The sequence below is a fragment of the Amblyomma americanum genome, chromosome 1, assembly GCF_052857255.1.
Source record: "Amblyomma americanum isolate KBUSLIRL-KWMA chromosome 1, ASM5285725v1, whole genome shotgun sequence".
In the NCBI taxonomy this organism is placed as follows: domain Eukaryota; kingdom Metazoa; phylum Arthropoda; class Arachnida; order Ixodida; family Ixodidae; genus Amblyomma; species Amblyomma americanum.
Window position 1 is genome coordinate 272,864,037 of NC_135497.1, and position 17,415 is coordinate 272,881,451.

Below are 17,415 nucleotides of genomic sequence, written 5' to 3' on the forward strand. Positions count from 1 at the left end.
ATCCAAGGGTTGTTTGCGTTGTATTCCAGTGTGAATGTTAAACACCATTTTTCTGTTTCACATATGCAGATTACCATTGGCTACACACTGAGAATTGTGCCTGTAGTCCGCCAGCGCCTTCTGTATGACCTGTGTGGCTCAACCCTGGGGCTCATTTTTGACCTAAGTGTTCCGAGCACATCTGCAGTCATCGAGCCCATTCTCAACATCAGCGCTCAGAATGTGGGAGGCCAGTGTCCCACTATCCAGGCCATCCGCTCAACAGTCGACAGGGGATTCAACTGTGAGGCAGGAGAAGTTCTCAACCAGGATGTCACTGGCCAAGTGCCTCGCTGCTGTGAGTCTGGCTTCGATTTACTGTGCCATGCTAACTTATTTGGCTTTTGTTTTGTAGTCCTCTCTGATTTAAAACTTACTTGCTAAACATCGACCTTAGTGCAGAAACATTGTTTAGAACCAGCTTATATACCTACAGTAAGTGGAACCCAGAAGCCGAGCTGTTTTATAATGCAGTTTCAGGATTAGTGCAGTCAAGATATGCAGAAACCGATTGTACAGTCGCAGCCATATGATACAAAGCACACTTTGACGATCAAACACCTCTATCACTTTACCTAGCAAAAATTAGGGCATACATAATACATATGTTCATAAATTCCACTGATGTGCCTGCATGTAAATGTGAGAAAAATGCATATTTTCTTTACGCGATGTGTTGTAAAAGTTTAAACATAAAAAAAAAAATTGTGTTCTGTATTATTGTGGCTGTGCCTGTAAAAATTTCACCGTAAATCAGTTAATCCAGTTGATGCTCACCTGGAATTGCACTAATTTACTGTTTACATTATGAAAATTGAAAATGAATGAAGAAGTCTAGCTTACTTCATTACTTTCAGAGTGATATAATTATTCACATAATAGACATATGAAAAAGCTAACAGCCACTGAAACCAAGGAAAGCATTGGGGAATGTTTCTATTTTTTATTTGCGATGTTGATCAGTGGGAAATCGACATATGCAGATTACCATTGGCTATACTCTGAGAATTGTGCCTGCAATCTGCCAGCACCTTCTGTGGCTCAACATTGAATTCAGTGGCTGATGGCTTTCTTCACATGTGTGTCGTTACGAGCCCCTCAATTCCCTATCCTTCTCTGCTCTTTATATAACAGGCTATTTTAAGGATCACATTAAATTTTTTGAGAGGACAGCACTTGATAGATGAAAGTTCGTCTTCGTTAACCTTACCCACTTTAATGTCAGCCGTTATGTGTGCTCACTCTGCATATAAGAAAGCAAAAAGGAGCAACTGAATGTCTGCGTATGATGGCACTGTTTTTATGATGATAGTACAGTTATTTAAAGCTATGTGTCATACACCAAATTTTAACTACACAGGCTATGCTGAGTTTTCTTCACAGCATGATTCCACTTGTAATGGTATTTTTAATGCATGACTTAATACTAATTCATTTCAGTCATCTTTAACTAGGTTTCTGTACCAAGACTTAGCTATCCAAAACATAACTTCAAGGCCTGATGTTTCATCAGTGCTCACACAAAACCTTTACTCATTATAAATAGTGTCAAAGTGTCAATTACAGTTGCCAAACTGCGGCTCCTAAGGTTAAAACCTTATGAGCCAGTTTCTCAACCTCCATATCTGTGTAATTTTTCCTAGTGCATTGATGGTACCTAAAGGCCTCAAAAGTAAAACTTCCTTTACCATTTCTTCAATAATTTTTTCCTCAGCAGAAACTGCAAAAAAACAACTCTTGTATTCTAGCTTCTGTACCAAACTTGTAAAATTTTGCTACGTCCTTTTCCTGTCCCACACCCCAATTCTCCTTCCTTTGGGTATGCAGTGCACTGTCCTGCAGGAACGTTTGCCTCCAAGGATGAGAGGTGCACCTTCTGCAGCAGGGGCTTCTACCAAGACTTGACGCGACAGTCTTCCTGCAAACGCTGTCCTGTGGGAACACACACTCGTGACGAAGGCAGCAAGAGTCTCACTGAGTGCATTCGTAAGTTGCATGTGGTCTAGCTGACACAGCACACCCCACCCAGAGGGAAGTCAGCATTGAGCTCCAGAGGAAATAAAAACAGCACTGATGTTATCACAGCTGCATGTGCACTTTATTCCACCATAATTTGAAGTTCACTGTAATTTTAAATGCAGATTATATTATTGTAGATATGGCGCAACCTACAGTAATGGAAATTGTTTTATCTGTGCTGCTAGTTAGATATACTATATGTAAATTTGTATTGTCAATATAAATATGATATGTGCAAACAAACAAAGAAACAAACAGGAGTATTTTAAACAAGCATTGAGCTCACAATTTTTAATGCATAAGTATTTTAAACAAGCATTGAGCTCACAATTTTTAATGCATATGTGTTACTGCTCTTTGCAGCTGTTTGTGGGTTTGGAACATACTCTCCAACGGGTTTGGTGCCTTGCTTACAATGTCCATCAAATACCTTTGCTGGCACGCCTCCTATTGATGGCTTCAAGGAATGCCAGCGGTGCCCGGCCAATACCTTCACTTACACACCTGGAGCTGACTCTCTGAAGTCATGCAAACGTGAGCTTTTACATATATTTCATCCTGTAGCTGAGGAAAAATATTTAGATTTTTGTATCTTAAAAAAATAAATTCCAAAAGCAGTTACTAATATTGTATATTCAAGCACTAACCGCTTTTTTCTTTATCTTAAAACTTCAACTAGTGCAGTGAAGCAAGCATTCTCCAAAAACAGCTGCATGTAATTGACCTGTGTTTTACTATCTGTCTGTCATTAAGAAAACTTAGCAATAAATACTTTTGCATGGCCTTATAAAAGACTATGAATTAATACAAGGTCTCATACTACAGCATAACTCGTCAAACGTGAGAGCAACTTCTATAGTTAGTGCAGCTTGACTGATAGCATGCACTTGTGAAATACAAAACTAGTGGCTGCAATTAGCTTGCTTAATATTTTGCTTATTCGTGATTTGATATTTGCTTTTTACAGCACGCTGCCCTCCAGGCACATACTCTGAAACAGGACTGGAGCCCTGCTCACCATGCCCAATCAACTTCTATCAGCCCCAGGATGGCCAGACCAGTTGCATCAAGTGTGCCCCCAACCAGAAGACAGCCAGGCCAGGAGCCCTCAGTCCTGAGGCCTGCTCACCTGGTATGTGCATACTGCTTAGTTACTAACACTTTCAGTTATTTTCCAATAGTACACCTCTGCCAACCCAAGACTATTGCAATGTACTATTAGGAACATGTGTCTCCAGGACACACAAAAACAGTTTATAGGCACACATACTATGTGTGCCAATGGTCAAATCATTTCTCTACCACAGCTGACAGCAGATGAGACCTCCACAAGTGTGGTTTGGAGCCACTGACTAACAACAGAGGTATCAGCATTGGTTTCCAGTCAGGCACATTGGAGGCCTTCGTCCTCCATACTAGTACAAATGAATAAAGAATGGAAAGCCAAATGACTGTTGTACACTGTAAAAAGAATAGATGATTTGAATGCATGCAAGACATGCAGAAAAATTCTGGCACAGTTGAAGTTCTTCCTTGTTTGTGGGTCAGAAAAGCCTAATAAGTGATTCCTGGCAGTGTGAAACTTGGCAAACATAACGTGTGTGAACTTTTACTCTGCAAAGGCGGAGGTTGTGTTTCATCAGGCAAAAATGTAGCATGTAAGAATTTTATGAAATCTGAGAATGTCTATGAGTCCTCCTTAAGCAGGCCAACTTTAAAGAAAGACTATGTCCCAAAACAAGCTGATGTTAACACAGTTCATCATGAGGTGAAGTTCTTTTCATTTCCTAATTACACAACTTATTCATTTTAGCCATTAAAATTATGATAAGATTTCAGCTTGAAAAATGACAGTGTATCCAACAAAAAGTTGCAGAGCAAAATCTCTGAAAAAATTCTGTTATTGTGAATATTTTTACGCGCCGTGAATGCAGAAAACTGTGGCATATAGAGAGATAGCAGCTGCTTGTGTCTCCTGGATTTACAGCCTTTGTCAAAAGTAAAGAGCCCAGATGGTTCTCTGTTTGCATTAGAGTGAGCTAGTTAGTTTACAACTGGGATGCTAGTTCGCACAGTGTGTAGTCACTCCATCAGTCCTCGTCTGTTGTGCTGTTTTTACACTCCAAATGATGCCTCCTCCTTTTCTTTTTTTTTCAGTGCACTGCAACCCAAGCATCTGCCAGAATGGTGGCTTATGTGTGGCCCAGAACCATGAGGCTGTTTGCTACTGTCCAGCAGGCTTCACAGGACAGTTCTGCGAAAGTGACATGAATGAGTGTGACAGCACACCTTGCTACAATGGGGGAACCTGTGTGGATCAGCCACAGGGGTACAAATGCAAATGTCCTCCAGGTGGGCATGACTTTTTATGCAGCAGTGATTGTTTGAGCAGAGTTCAAGATTTTAAAGGATGAAAATGTCAACACTGTGGCCATACACAGTGCACAGGTGTCTTCCATGTTCTGAACAATCAGTATCAGGCTCGTGTGACGTGGTCGAGTGGCATGCTGCTCTGCAAACAAAGCGGCACCTAGCTGCAGTTGTCATAAATTTTGAATGCAACACTTGCAAAAAAGTAGAGCTGTGTCACTTGGAAGCCAGGCGGGCATAAGCACGTTATCTGAAAACAATTAGCTACTGTTTGCAGTCAGCTGCACACTGGTCAAGCTATCTATACAAGTTTGCCACTGACTGTACCAATGCAGCATCACATTGTGTACAAATGCATCTCAATGATACACCATCTATTGGTAATGAGAAGCTGGATGTAAGCATGGGTGTTTGCTTATCATAGCATAAGTAGCGTAAGCATGAGTGCCAAGTTCTATGAATTTTTCATACTCGCTGTTGCTGTTTTCTGCTGTTTTGAAGTTCCAGCTACAGATATACTGTAAAATTGTTAATGCCATCTTTGCACGAGCTGAAGCTAATTTCAGCTAATTAAGCTTCCCAGAAGTTCTACCTGTTCAAGAGGTATTGAGAGTTGAGTTGAGTTCATATTCAGATGCAGTTAAATGATGCTCGTTTAGAAGAATTGTACATCCCAGCTCAAGTGATTAAGCAATTGATGATTGAGAAATAACGGTTCGCTCTTGGCAATCTTCAAAGTATTGATGGCATTGATGATAAAGTTTGATCCTCTTATATAATAATGCCGTTTGTTGAAGATCGCTGTACAAGATAAGAAATATACACGGCCACTTTTAGCTCTGCATAAGCAAACTGCCAAGCAACTGGTAGTCACAAAAGGGGGAAGGTCTGGCAAATGTCACAGACCTGACTTTGAATTACAAAGCCTACTGCAAAACCTTGTGAAACCTTGTAATCCACATCAGGGTATTCGTAGAGGCCGAAAGAGTGAAAGCCAAGAGCAACAGACAGCTAGAAAAGCCAAGGTGAAGATTCTGCAAAAAACTGCCCCTATACATCGTGGCATGACAATAGACAATGCCTAGAACTTGAGTTCAGCTCTCGCAGGTGCCCCATGAGGGTGCACTTCTGGTGAACATTGCACTGCCTAGGATGCAAGTGATGTTTAACACTTTGGATTTTGGGTTTCTGACTGTTTTGGGGTTTTTCATATAGAAAGCACAGAAACTCAATTGGAACCAGTATTCCCTTCAGTCACAAGAAGGCTTTACTGCATACAGATTTGTTATAACAGGGCTCTGCTGTTATGTGCACAACACGCTTCTACAAAACGACACAAGAGACCAATCATGTGACGACTATCTTAACAGTGACTAGACTTCTACCCTAGACTGCTCTAGGCAAGCAAAAGAGCCTTTTCTGTTTTGCTTGCCTTCCACTATGTTTTGGTACCTGATGGAAAAGTATTTGTTAGCAGCATAAGTATTTGTTATCGTTTCTCTTACTGGGTGATGTCAGGGAATGTTAAAGAACCTCAGGCGTTCAAATTAATCTGGAGCCCTTCATTGTGGCATCGCTCATAGCGTATGTACAGTTTTGGGACATTAAAACCAACATACCATACCACACTATGTTTGTTTCTTAAGCCTGAGACATCAGAGGTCAGCAGTAAGAAAGCAGGAGCTCCATGAGTGAAGGGAATTGTCATGTAAGCATCCTTATCGCTCATCAGTACGTGGTATACAGAATAAAACTAGGGGCTTTTGTTTGCATCATGCTATGGGGCATTCAGTGTTTATAATGCCATACAGATTGAAACTGCCACTTGCCTACATTGTAATGATTTATTTGTAGGCATTGGAATCCCAGAAACGGGATTTTAGCAGGGTGCGGAATATACACTAAGAAAAATTACTCATCAAATTAGCAAAAAAAAAAGAGCTGGAAGAAACGCATGTTGTTGTGGTACCAAATGCCTGAAAATGAAGGACAAATACGAAAGCAAGCACTATGCAACAAGCGAGATAACCCAGTGCAAACTTATTCTAAAAAATGTCCTGGTGCTTCATAACAAAGTGTCAAAGGAAAGCTTCCTGCAGTGTTACATTACTAACTGTGTTTGTATGGCCGACATCCAGGTTACACCGGCTTGCAATGCCAGGAGGAGCAGAGCGACTGCCTCAACAATACGTGCCCAGACCGTGCAATGTGCCAGGACCTGCCAGGCCAGGGCACTGTGAACTGCCTCTGTCGATCAGGTTATGAGGGCCCCACGTGCAACATTACCGTGAATCCCTGCACAGTTGGTGACAGCCCTTGCGCCAATGGAGGCCTCTGTGTGCCTTTGCAGCAGGGACGTTACAAGTGCCAGTGCCCTCTTGGTTGGAGCGGCCCCACTTGCCAGATTAATATTGGTGAGTGCTGAACTGTGTCTGCCATTTACTGCTGCATTCAGGCAAAACTCCAGAAGGCAGCAATGGAAAGGCAGGTGCAAGACCATTAGTAGGTCACCTGCACTGTTCAAAATTTCATGTAGCAGCATGGACCATTGTGTACTTTCTAGAGTATGGGATCAGGTCTCTGCATGGAACTGCATGGTGCATCATTGCTGCCAGAATTGGTCAAAACAAACCACATGTGCAAGCAGTTCACTGCATCTCTGAAAGTTATCGGCAGTTATTACGTTTGAATAGCTCGCATTAGCTAGGTGTAGAAAAGGAATGCTTGAATGTTTCAGCATGTGTGCAAAAAGGGGAAGAGAGTGACAAGTTCCCCCAATTTTTTTTCTTCTCAGATGACTGTGCAGAGAATCCATGCCTTCTGGGAGCCAACTGCACTGACCTGGTCAACGACTTTGTCTGTGACTGTCCCGCTGGCTTCACGGGAAAGAGATGCCACCAAAAAGTGGAGCTGTGTAATGTTGACCCATGTGTACACGGCACATGCATTGACCGCCTTTTCTACAGCGAGTGCATATGCCATCCAGGCTGGGAGGGACAGACTTGTGAGCGCAACATTGATGACTGCCGCTCCAATCCTTGCACCAACAATGGTGTCTGCATTGACGGCATCAATGAGTTCCGATGCCAGTGTGACACTGGCTATACTGGATCCAAATGCCAGCACACTATCGATGACTGTGAATCTTCTCCTTGCCAGAATGGTGGAACTTGCTTTGACCAGGTGGGCCTTGGATTTGTGAGAAAAGTCCTAGATGCACAAGGAAAACAGATAGCATGAGGAACTAACTGCAACCACTGATGCGCAGTCATTGCATAGAATTCACTTCCATAGCTTACGAGAAGTGTGCTGATGTGCCTCAATAAGTCTCAGTGCTCACTGCATCAACTGCATAGTGAATTATCGAACATTGTTGCTTAAAAAGAGTATTTGTGAGAAATTAGAAGTGAGGTGCTTGTGGGCATGTGATGCATGCTTTTATACATGGTAGAAAGGAAAAAAAATCGAGGACAAAAACTGATAATCAGAAATTTTATAAAAATTCAGTTTCATGTAAATTCCTTCACAGTGCTGCACCATGAATATAGACCATCTGCCATCAGAAGTAATAATGTTTTTTCCTTTTCAGATTGAAGGCTTCATCTGCCAGTGCAGACCAGGTTATGTTGGCCTTCAGTGTGAGGCAGAAGTGGACGAATGTATCAGTAGTCCTTGTTACCCTACAGGAACTGAGCGGTGTGTGGACAGTGACAATGCTTATAAGTGCATCTGCAATCCAGGCTATACAGGGGAGCTGTGTGAGGTATGCAAAGTGGTGTGCCATTTTCTCCTTTTTGGGGCAGATCACGTGTGCTAGCGGATGGTTCTCAACGAATAAAAGTTTCAAGCATTTAACTTGGAACGAACGCTAAGATTTGTACTGTCTTAGGGCTAAAAAAAAGAAAAGGCAGTTCTTTTGTAGAGAGTGCTTTTTTTTGTCGTTTCTGTTTGACACTAATTTTTAGTAACTACGCAAGTTGGTACTACCATACACTGACTTGAAGAAAAGGAGCATGTTCAAATATCTGCAGAACCATTATTACTTTAACACATACTCACATACTTAACATGTTGAAAAATATCTTGCAAATGCTTGCCCTTACAGGTCAACATTAATGAATGTGAATCCAACCCCTGCTTGAATGATGGCAAGTGCACGGATGCAATCAATGGCTTCAAGTGTTTCTGTCCACCTGGCTGGACAGGTGAACGCTGTGAAATTGATGTTGGAGGCTGTGCTTCAGACCCCTGCTTGAATGATGCACGCTGCATAGATCTGTTCGAGGACTACTTCTGTGTGTAAGCATTATTCATTTTCTTCAAATTTTTCTACAGAAGACTTACCCATTGATGGTGAGTATTGAGTGCATTACTTTTCAAGTTTGCAAAATTAGGTGGGCCCAAGTGCATTTGGAGCTAAAAACTTTTCTTGTTTATTGTATAAATTGTGTTGCGGCATACCAGTATTATGTCTTGATATGTATTGCTTGTTCTTTTTCAATTGCAGTTGCCCATCAGGAACAGATGGGAAACGCTGTCAGACATCACCACAACGGTGTATTGGGAACCCATGCACCCATGGTGGGACCTGTCGTGACTATGGTAGCGGTCTCAACTGCACGTGCCCACCGGGTTACAGTGGTGATGGTTGCCAGTATGAACATAAGGCCTGCTCTGATGTGTGCCGTAATGGTGCCACATGCAATGAAGTCGGCAATTCAGTCCAATGCATCTGTGCACCAGGCTTCACAGGGCCCCACTGTGAGTCTGATGTGCAGGACTGCACACCATCCTCATGCCCACCGAGCGCCACATGCATCGACCTTACCAGTGGTTTCTACTGCAAGTGCCCATTCAACTTGACTGGCGAGGACTGCCGCAAACGTGAGCATAATTACCTAATAGATATGTGATGTGCACATATTCTTTTTACTTCCTGGTGAGCAGCTGGAGGGCAGGTAGAACCACAGTATTTTCATAGCAGTTGCATCTTCGTTTGGTATTATGACCTGTAGTGATGACTAAATTCTTGTGAGTGCACAGGGTCTTTGCACAGTGGAGTAACGCTGCTGTGGTTGTCAGTACTTGTAACCTTTACCAGCCAAACATTATCAGCCAGACTGTGGTGCTACTCTTGCACTGCAGTTGGCCACCATATGCTATGCTACCCATTAAAAATCTCACTTCTAAAACTTGGCAGCCCCTGCAACTGATGTACCCAAATAACAAATGTGGTGACATAAATGTGATGGATAACAGATGCAATCTGACAGCTTAAAAATCAGGCCATAGAAGGTACTACACCTGACAGGAGATGTCTTGACCTGCAGTGTAAAAGTTTGCAAACAGCGCGGGGTTTCAAGTCTTTTATAAAAAAGACAGTCAAGATGATTTTTGCGACTAGAAAAATTGTAGAATTACAGTCCAGCACTGCATAATCATATGCTTGTTATAATGTCCCCTCTCCCCGTGACTAAAGAGGGAAAGCATTTGTTTTTGGCTTGGATCTTCAAGGCACATGTCATCCATGGATGGTTAACATGTAAATAATAATTTTCATAGCTTGATGGTAACTAAGTGAGAAAATAAAAATCAAAGACAGTATATGAGTGCTAAAAAGTCTGAGACCATACATGATAATGTGCACAAGTAGTAGCAGCATTCTACATTTTTTTTTGTTTTAATGCAATAGTTTCTCATAAAAAAAAAGTGCAGTCTACAGGAAAACATAGCACTTCCTTTTTGCTTTAGAAAGTGCATAGGCTTCATTGCTACATATCTTGTTGCTACAAGTTGTTTTTAGTAAAGATGCTTTAGTTCTTAGTTACATGAAACAAGCATTTGTAACACCCTGAAGCAGTACAGCTTCTCAAATTTTCGATAACATTGTGCAATTGACAGCTGCTGCAAGGGTCAGCTCATAATGCAAAGTAGTGTTATCAAAAACATATGTGCAAGCACATGGAACATGTTAGTGCAAGTAGTGTTTGCTGTCCCATTCCCTCTAGCAAGACATGATCTCTGTGCTTGCTGTCTCATTGAACAGCCCTTGGCACTGGAATCCAGTGTTAGGCTGAGAATGTACAGGAGGTAAACCATCACATATACAATATGTGAAATGAAAAGTCCAGCTTCACTCAAATATGCTTGCAACCACATCTTGTTTCATAGGGCAAAATATGAGCGATTCGAGCAGCATGTACGATGTCCTGCTTCAAAGAACGGCTTAACAGATGACGCTTGCACTCTGTTTTATTCCAACGCTGATTTAGTTGCTTCAAGCTATGACAAGGCACTGACTAGCCATGTGGGTGGCACTCACTTGATATTAAGAATTTTCGAGGCTGTACTTTTTATATGCAATGCAAGAAAACAGAAAAAAAAACTAAGCTGTAAGCTTTCTTAATGGTTGCATTCAAACTTTCAGCCATAAACATCGACTATGACCTTTACATCAACGATGAAAGCCGATCTTCTAGCGCTGCTTTGGCAACATCCTTTGAGCTGGGCTCCAAGAGTCTGACCATTGCCATGTGGATCCAGTACAACACACCAAGCTCCATTGGAACATTTTTTACTCTTTACAGTGTAGAGTGAGTGTACAGCTTTTTTTTCATACTTGTCTTATAGCTTTCAGAAGCAAACAGATAGTCCACTTAAGGCATGTTGCAAAACTGCTTTCACAGCAGACTTTGAATGTCAGGACAGTGCAGAGGCATTATTCAAGCAACATTTCGCTACAGCTATATGTGCAGATTGTTTGATAACAGTAAAAATGCAACAAACCATTTTTTTATGAACCTTAGTAAAGAATGTATCATCTCACTGTTTATGTCTTCTTTACACCCTTTTCAAATGTCCAGGTCTCCTTACTTGCCAATTGGAAAGCGCAAGCTTGTTATGGCTGACGACACAGGTGTCATGGTGTCGCTCTTCCCCGACCTGACGTCAGACATCTACATCCCATACTTGGACAATGTGCCCATTAATGACGGCCAGTGGCATCACATCGTCATCATATGGGATGGCAGCCATGGCACCCTGACACTCATCACTGACACAGCTGTGGCTGGAATGGTCACTGGCTACATACATCAGGAACATTTGCCAGACTTGTATGTACTCTTTGGCCTAAACTGTGTGCTGGATGGATAACACTTTTTTTCTATTCTTACAATTTCAGTAAATTCATATGGGCCTACTGCTTGTAAAAAAAAATTGGGAACCAATTTTATATTGCTGCTCCTTCTTGCTAACGTAGCACTCTGTGCGCATTTTAATGCCCATTGCACAAATATATTTAAGGACAGAATACATCTAACGAGAGCATGGTTTCCATATCAAAAATATATCCCTTACTGAAATTATATTACAAGTGCAGTATGCCATATTGTAACTGTTGCGTGGCACAAATGAATCAGTCTAGACTATTGTCTCCTGGTTTTTATTTCAAATACCTAGTTCCTTATGCATGCACTGACACATTCTTATGTTAACAAGCTAAGCTACAAAAAAGATATGTGGGCACTAAAATTTAGGAATGACAGCAAGAGAACTGAGAAGAATGCACTACACATATGTAGCCCTAATGTAGCTAGTTATACTTGAAAATAAGAAAGCTGGCATTGGCCCCAAATTATTGTCACGAAATTCCTTATCTGTCCAAAAATATGTGCATGCATTTTTTACTGAACACAGTACTGACTGCAGTTAATTGTGGTCTCCACTCTCTTTTGCATTCTTTTAGTGGCTGGGTCAGCCTGGGAGCACCGCTGAATGAAGAAAACAAAGCCACTGCAAACAGTGGCTTCCATGGCCGCATTAGCAGAGTCAACATTTGGGACCGACCGCTTGACTTTACAACTGAAGTACCCCATCAGTTCCGTAGCTGCAAAAATGCTCCAGTTCTCTTTGATGGGTTGCTTCTCAGGTGGACTGGCTACGACAGGTCAGTACGATGACCACGCTATTGTGGCTCATGTAGTGCTCTTATTCAGCTAATGATACAGATATCCATTGTTTGCTGTCTACATTCAAATCAAATTTTATTATGGTAAACACTTTTATAAGTATCAAGTAGCTGCAGGAAGTGAACATCCTTTTACAGCAACAGCTCTTAAAGGCCTGTTCCATGCGTTTCGCATCGTTGTTATACTAGCAGCGCATAACCAGGGGGTGGTTGCCATGGGAACCACTCGGAGGGTGGTTACCGTAAGTATGGCGAGAGTATGGCGAAAGCGAAGGAATGTGCAACTGGAGGGTGTGGGTGGTTACCGTGGAAGGAGGAGAGTATGGTGAGAGCGTAAGAATGCACAATTGGAGAGAGGTTATGGTGGTTCCCGTGGCAAGAAAGAAGGTACGGCTAGAGCAAGGAATCTGTAACCCAAGAGTGGCTGCCGTACATAGAAACCATCCCAAGGGTGGTTGCCATGGAAGGAGGAGAGAGAGTATGGCAAGAGCGGAGGAATGTAGCATGGTCCGTCTGCGGCGGCCGTTGCAAAATGTGCCGTCCAAGGAGAGGCTCAACAGTGGTGGCATTAGGCACCTGGAATGGCGGACTGGAGAGGAGTGCTAGTCAAAGAATGAGTATATGCAGAAGACTATAGAAAGCGCTCCATGGCTATAATATATATGCATGTCACTCTCAAACTCTTTATCTCAATATAGGGCGTGAAATGAAAATACCTGAACAGCTGTCGCTGAATCTCGCGTTACACAGTGGTAATCGTCTTGTGTTTTTAGTGCACGAGCACTATAACCCGCAGTCTCAGGTTTCACCTATGTTTGTTTTTGTTTGTCGAAGTCTCTTACTAGGTGGCACCCCTAGGTGGCAGGTAAGTCACCTAGATCTCGTGATGACCTTGTGACATGATTGCAACCTGCCCACTAGACCGTGAGCAAACTGCCCACCGTGGCAGATGGCAGTTAAATTAATGATTGGTCATGAGAGGTTGCTCGGGAAGGGCAACCTGCATCTCACAAGCCCTACTGGTGGCAGCACCTGCCGTCAATGGGCAGTGGCACATCGCTTAACCATTGCACCACTGCACCAGGCAGGAATGGTATGACGACTCCTAGTGATCTATGAATATAAAGTAGAGAAGGACCAATTCTACATATATAGGCATTAACCCATTAATTCTGTCACATCATACCCTCAAGGCAGAGATTAATTCCGATTTCACCAATCGTTTGAAGCCTGCTTGACCTTGAAAACTGAGCCTCGAACTGAAACCGAAGTGAAAACCGAAGCGTTAGTGCACCAAATTCACATTTGGCCTAACCATGCTAAATTGGCCGTCATTTTTTGTCTTGTTTTACCCATACTATATGAAGAAAAACAGATATTTAACAAATTTGAATGTAGTCAAAATTTGGGGACTGATGTGTACCATGAATGCTTGGATCTTCCAAGACAAGGGTTTGGTTGGTACAAACTCAGAGCAAGTTGTCATGCAGTGCTGTCATGCAGAAAGAGAGCTGCATATGTGATGCATAAAATACAGTTTCCCGGGCAGCTTATGCATATTGTGATTCCATTGCTTAAAGGTGAAAAAAGTGAACCTATGTACTAAGATGCGACAACGTTGCCTGTACAGCCAAAAATAGTCCTGACCCTCATCATTGTTGTAAAACTACTGGAGCACATGCTGCACATGCACCATTTATGTTGACATAATGGCCACAGCATTTCAGGCTCATCTAAATATGCTTCGAGTTTTCTCTGCTTTTCCTAGTCTCCTGGTAGGTACTGATGCAGTGATGATTGGATATGGGAAATGTTTCGGTGCCTGGTGATGTCATTAAAGATAAAAATACTCAATGCTAGGAACATAATCCTATACTGATGTGTTGGTCATTAATTTCGAGAAATAGCTTGGAATGCTGTTGCTAAAAACCACACAGTGCTCATGCAAGTTTCTGCCTAAATATTTGTAAACTTTTATCATCGGTTATGTATGGTATTACAACAGCTGGATATTGGCGCTAGTCTTTTATGCTCACAGAATCCCACACAGCTAATCTGCAATCAGCTAATCTCTGAAACTATTAGCTTATCAATTGCACCTGAGCAAAATTTGTGCTTTTCTGTGTTTATATTCTAGTTTTTACATTGGTTTGGCCCTGTAGTGCATGTTACACGTGCATATTGTAAAAGATCTTGGTATCCCACTCTTTCTTGTGTTGTGCAGGGTGGATGGCACAGTGGAGAGACAAGGCCCAGGCAAATGTGGGCAGCGAGTGTGCGGTGTGGGTTTCACTGGTGACGAGTGCCGTGTCCGGCACCAGGACAAAACTCCACCAAAGACCGTGTACTGCCCTCCAGACATGTGGGTCGTGACACCCAACACCTCTGTGGTGCTACAGTGGGAAGAACCCCAGTTCTCTGATGATTATGGCTCTCTCCGTGTGCATGAGCGTAATGGTGTTAGGACAGGTGTGTATTCCTGAGACTACATTTCTACGCCAAAAAAATTTCTGCTTTAGCCTCATTTTTGCCACTCTTTGTTAGCACATGCAGCGATTACCCTCATCAGCTGCTTCCATCTATTTTCCAAAGTAATCCTCTGATACAAAAGAATGAATTCTCTACGCTTAGTCTCGCTGCAATTCTATTTAGCCATATTTAAGTACAGCACTGCTTAGGCAGGATCAAAGTTTCCTACATGCGAGGTGTGTGCATTTATAATCTTCGTATCTTTTTTTAGTACTTGAATTTTCTTTTTGCAAATTATTTTATAGTCGTCATTTCTTCTCAACGACCTGATACACCAAGCATACAATAGCCATAGAGCTGCTGCTGCTGCATCTAGTAGTTTGATTTGTGCCTAATGTAAACTTTTGCAGTCCTAACCCTCCATGATGAGTAGTTATTTCCCAGTCCAGGTTTAGGTTTATGGGGTTTAACATCCCAAAGTGACTCAGGTTATGAAGGATGCCGTAGTGAAGGGCTGCGGATAATTTTCACCACCTGAGGTTCTTTAATGTGCACTGACTTCGCACAGCACACGGGCCTCTAGCATTTCACCTCCATCGAAATGTGACGACCGCAGCCGGGATTGAGCCCACGTCTTTCGGGTCAGCAGCCAAGCACCATAACCACTGAGCCACCGTGACAGTTTTATTTCCCAATCTGTAGTTTATTATATCCGCAGTGTGGTAATGCTTTCCTTCAGTGGCTGCTTCAGACTAAGTTAAATCTTACTGCATATCAAAACGACTACAATAAACTAAAAATACAATGACATTTTTGTATTCCAGAGATGCCAAATCTTGGTTTCAGCCTTCCATATTTTTGTATTGCTAAAATTTTTAAACCGTGAAATTTCAAAATAGTACTAACTTTGCAGTACTGCTATGTTTCCAACAGAACCATACCCAGTTCTGAAAACCAAATATTTAGTGCACTTGAAGCAGGTGCAAATAATTTTCTTGGTTGCAGTCTAAGTAAAGCTGCTGCACTGCTTACACATTTGATAAAACTTATGAATGAAAAATAGTGGGTTCAATGCATTAAGTCTCAAAATATAAATTCTGTCTTTTTTAAATGCTGGGAAAGATAAGTTATGGTAATTCCAACTAGCTTTTTTGTTCATAGATACAGTGCTGCATAACAGGAGTGGTTTTAAATGCTGACAGAATTGAGAGCCTTAATAGGCTGTTTCTAGCAGATACCAGAATTTTGCTGTTTCTTTCATGCACAGTAAACTTAATCTATGCTGATGCAGCAGACTTCAAGCAAAAGCATTTCTGTGTCAATACACATGTAGATAGGTAAGCCAGTTTTTTTTCCTTGTTTGGAATTGCAAACTAAAAGTGACCAGACTGTGTTGTGGGTATCTGTCGGTATTATTTTATTCTGTAATGACAAGCCTACTTTTCTTTCCAGGTCAAGCATTCATGAAAGGAACCTATGATCTGTCATATGTGGCTTTGGATGAAGCTGGAAATGCTGCTCAGTGTGACTTCAGGATACATGTGCTGAGTAAGGCTGCAAAGATCTTGCTACCTGAGAATGCACATCTTGGATGCAGCATTATTATTACTCTGTCAGTGCGGTGAAAAGGGGATTAACTTTATATATAGTACACTTAATTTTGGCTACAGTTACAGCATGTTACATGGCCATGAACTGTAAGGACAGAGGAATGCATTGCACAGTAAAGCACATGTTATACAGAGAAAAAAACCATGAACAGATTGACTGTAAAGTCTTTAAGCACGCTCCAAGAGTGATGAACAAGCCTGGTGTGTGTGACACTTTCCATAATGCACCTCTTGCAGGTGAATTCTGTCCTTTGCCGGCACCTCCACTTGGTGGCCAGCGACACTGCTCGGATTGGGGCCCAGGAAGTCGCTTCAAAATGTGCACCATCAGCTGTGACGATGGCCAAGAGTTTTCTCAACGCATCCCAGAGTTCTATGTCTGTGGTGCAGAAGGATTTTGGCGGCCCACTGACAGCCCTGGGGACCAGCTTGTCTTCCCTGCTTGCTCACGTGAGACTTTAAATACGTATTTCTATCCAGTACATAGATACAAAGGGAGCCAGCACCAAGTGTCTCCGGGTGACAAAATTTTCACCTCAGTAACTCACTATCAAAGTTTTGGGAACGCCTAAGATTACTAAGCTGCAAAATAGAGTTATTGTGATGTGAGAATTTGGAAAAGTCAGTCTAGTTAATGAGCAGCAGTGGTGTATTGGTTCTTTAGTCTGTCTTGTCAACAGTGAATTGCTCTGAAAAACTACTTCTTATGGCGCTTGACAACTTACACATTGAGCTTTATGGAGCAAGATGGCAAGTTGAGTGAGTTGTACGTTATTCATCTCAAGAGGGATGCGCAAACCAGACGACCAAAAAGAGCGGAGGACGACAACACAAGCACTTATGTGGTCGTCTTCCTTCTCTTTTCTGAGGTTGTCTGGTTTACATTTCCCTTTGGGATGATCTTGATGAAAGCTACAAATGAGTAAGAAGAGATACTAT

The 17,415-nt window shown here is 42.1% G+C and overlaps 1 protein-coding gene across 2 annotated transcripts in view; it reads left to right on the forward strand.

Moving 5' to 3' along the window:
- Positions 1–17,415, forward strand: part of uif (sushi, von Willebrand factor type A, EGF and pentraxin domain-containing protein uif) — a 142,239-nt gene that overhangs the window by 100,720 nt on the left and 24,104 nt on the right. For both annotated transcript variants that reach the window (XM_077649246.1, XM_077649247.1), the window contains 16 exons: positions 70–337; positions 1,867–2,025; positions 2,422–2,592; positions 3,026–3,190; positions 4,216–4,410; positions 6,567–6,842; positions 7,223–7,611; positions 8,018–8,191; positions 8,534–8,727; positions 8,936–9,312; positions 10,856–11,021; positions 11,292–11,543; positions 12,176–12,376; positions 14,622–14,866; positions 16,319–16,414; positions 16,714–16,926. In XM_077649246.1, the coding sequence (XP_077505372.1) occupies positions 70–337; positions 1,867–2,025; positions 2,422–2,592; positions 3,026–3,190; positions 4,216–4,410; positions 6,567–6,842; positions 7,223–7,611; positions 8,018–8,191; positions 8,534–8,727; positions 8,936–9,312; positions 10,856–11,021; positions 11,292–11,543; positions 12,176–12,376; positions 14,622–14,866; positions 16,319–16,414; positions 16,714–16,926 (3,541 nt within the window). The remainder of the gene's footprint in view (positions 1–69; positions 338–1,866; positions 2,026–2,421; positions 2,593–3,025; positions 3,191–4,215; positions 4,411–6,566; positions 6,843–7,222; positions 7,612–8,017; positions 8,192–8,533; positions 8,728–8,935; positions 9,313–10,855; positions 11,022–11,291; positions 11,544–12,175; positions 12,377–14,621; positions 14,867–16,318; positions 16,415–16,713; positions 16,927–17,415) is intronic.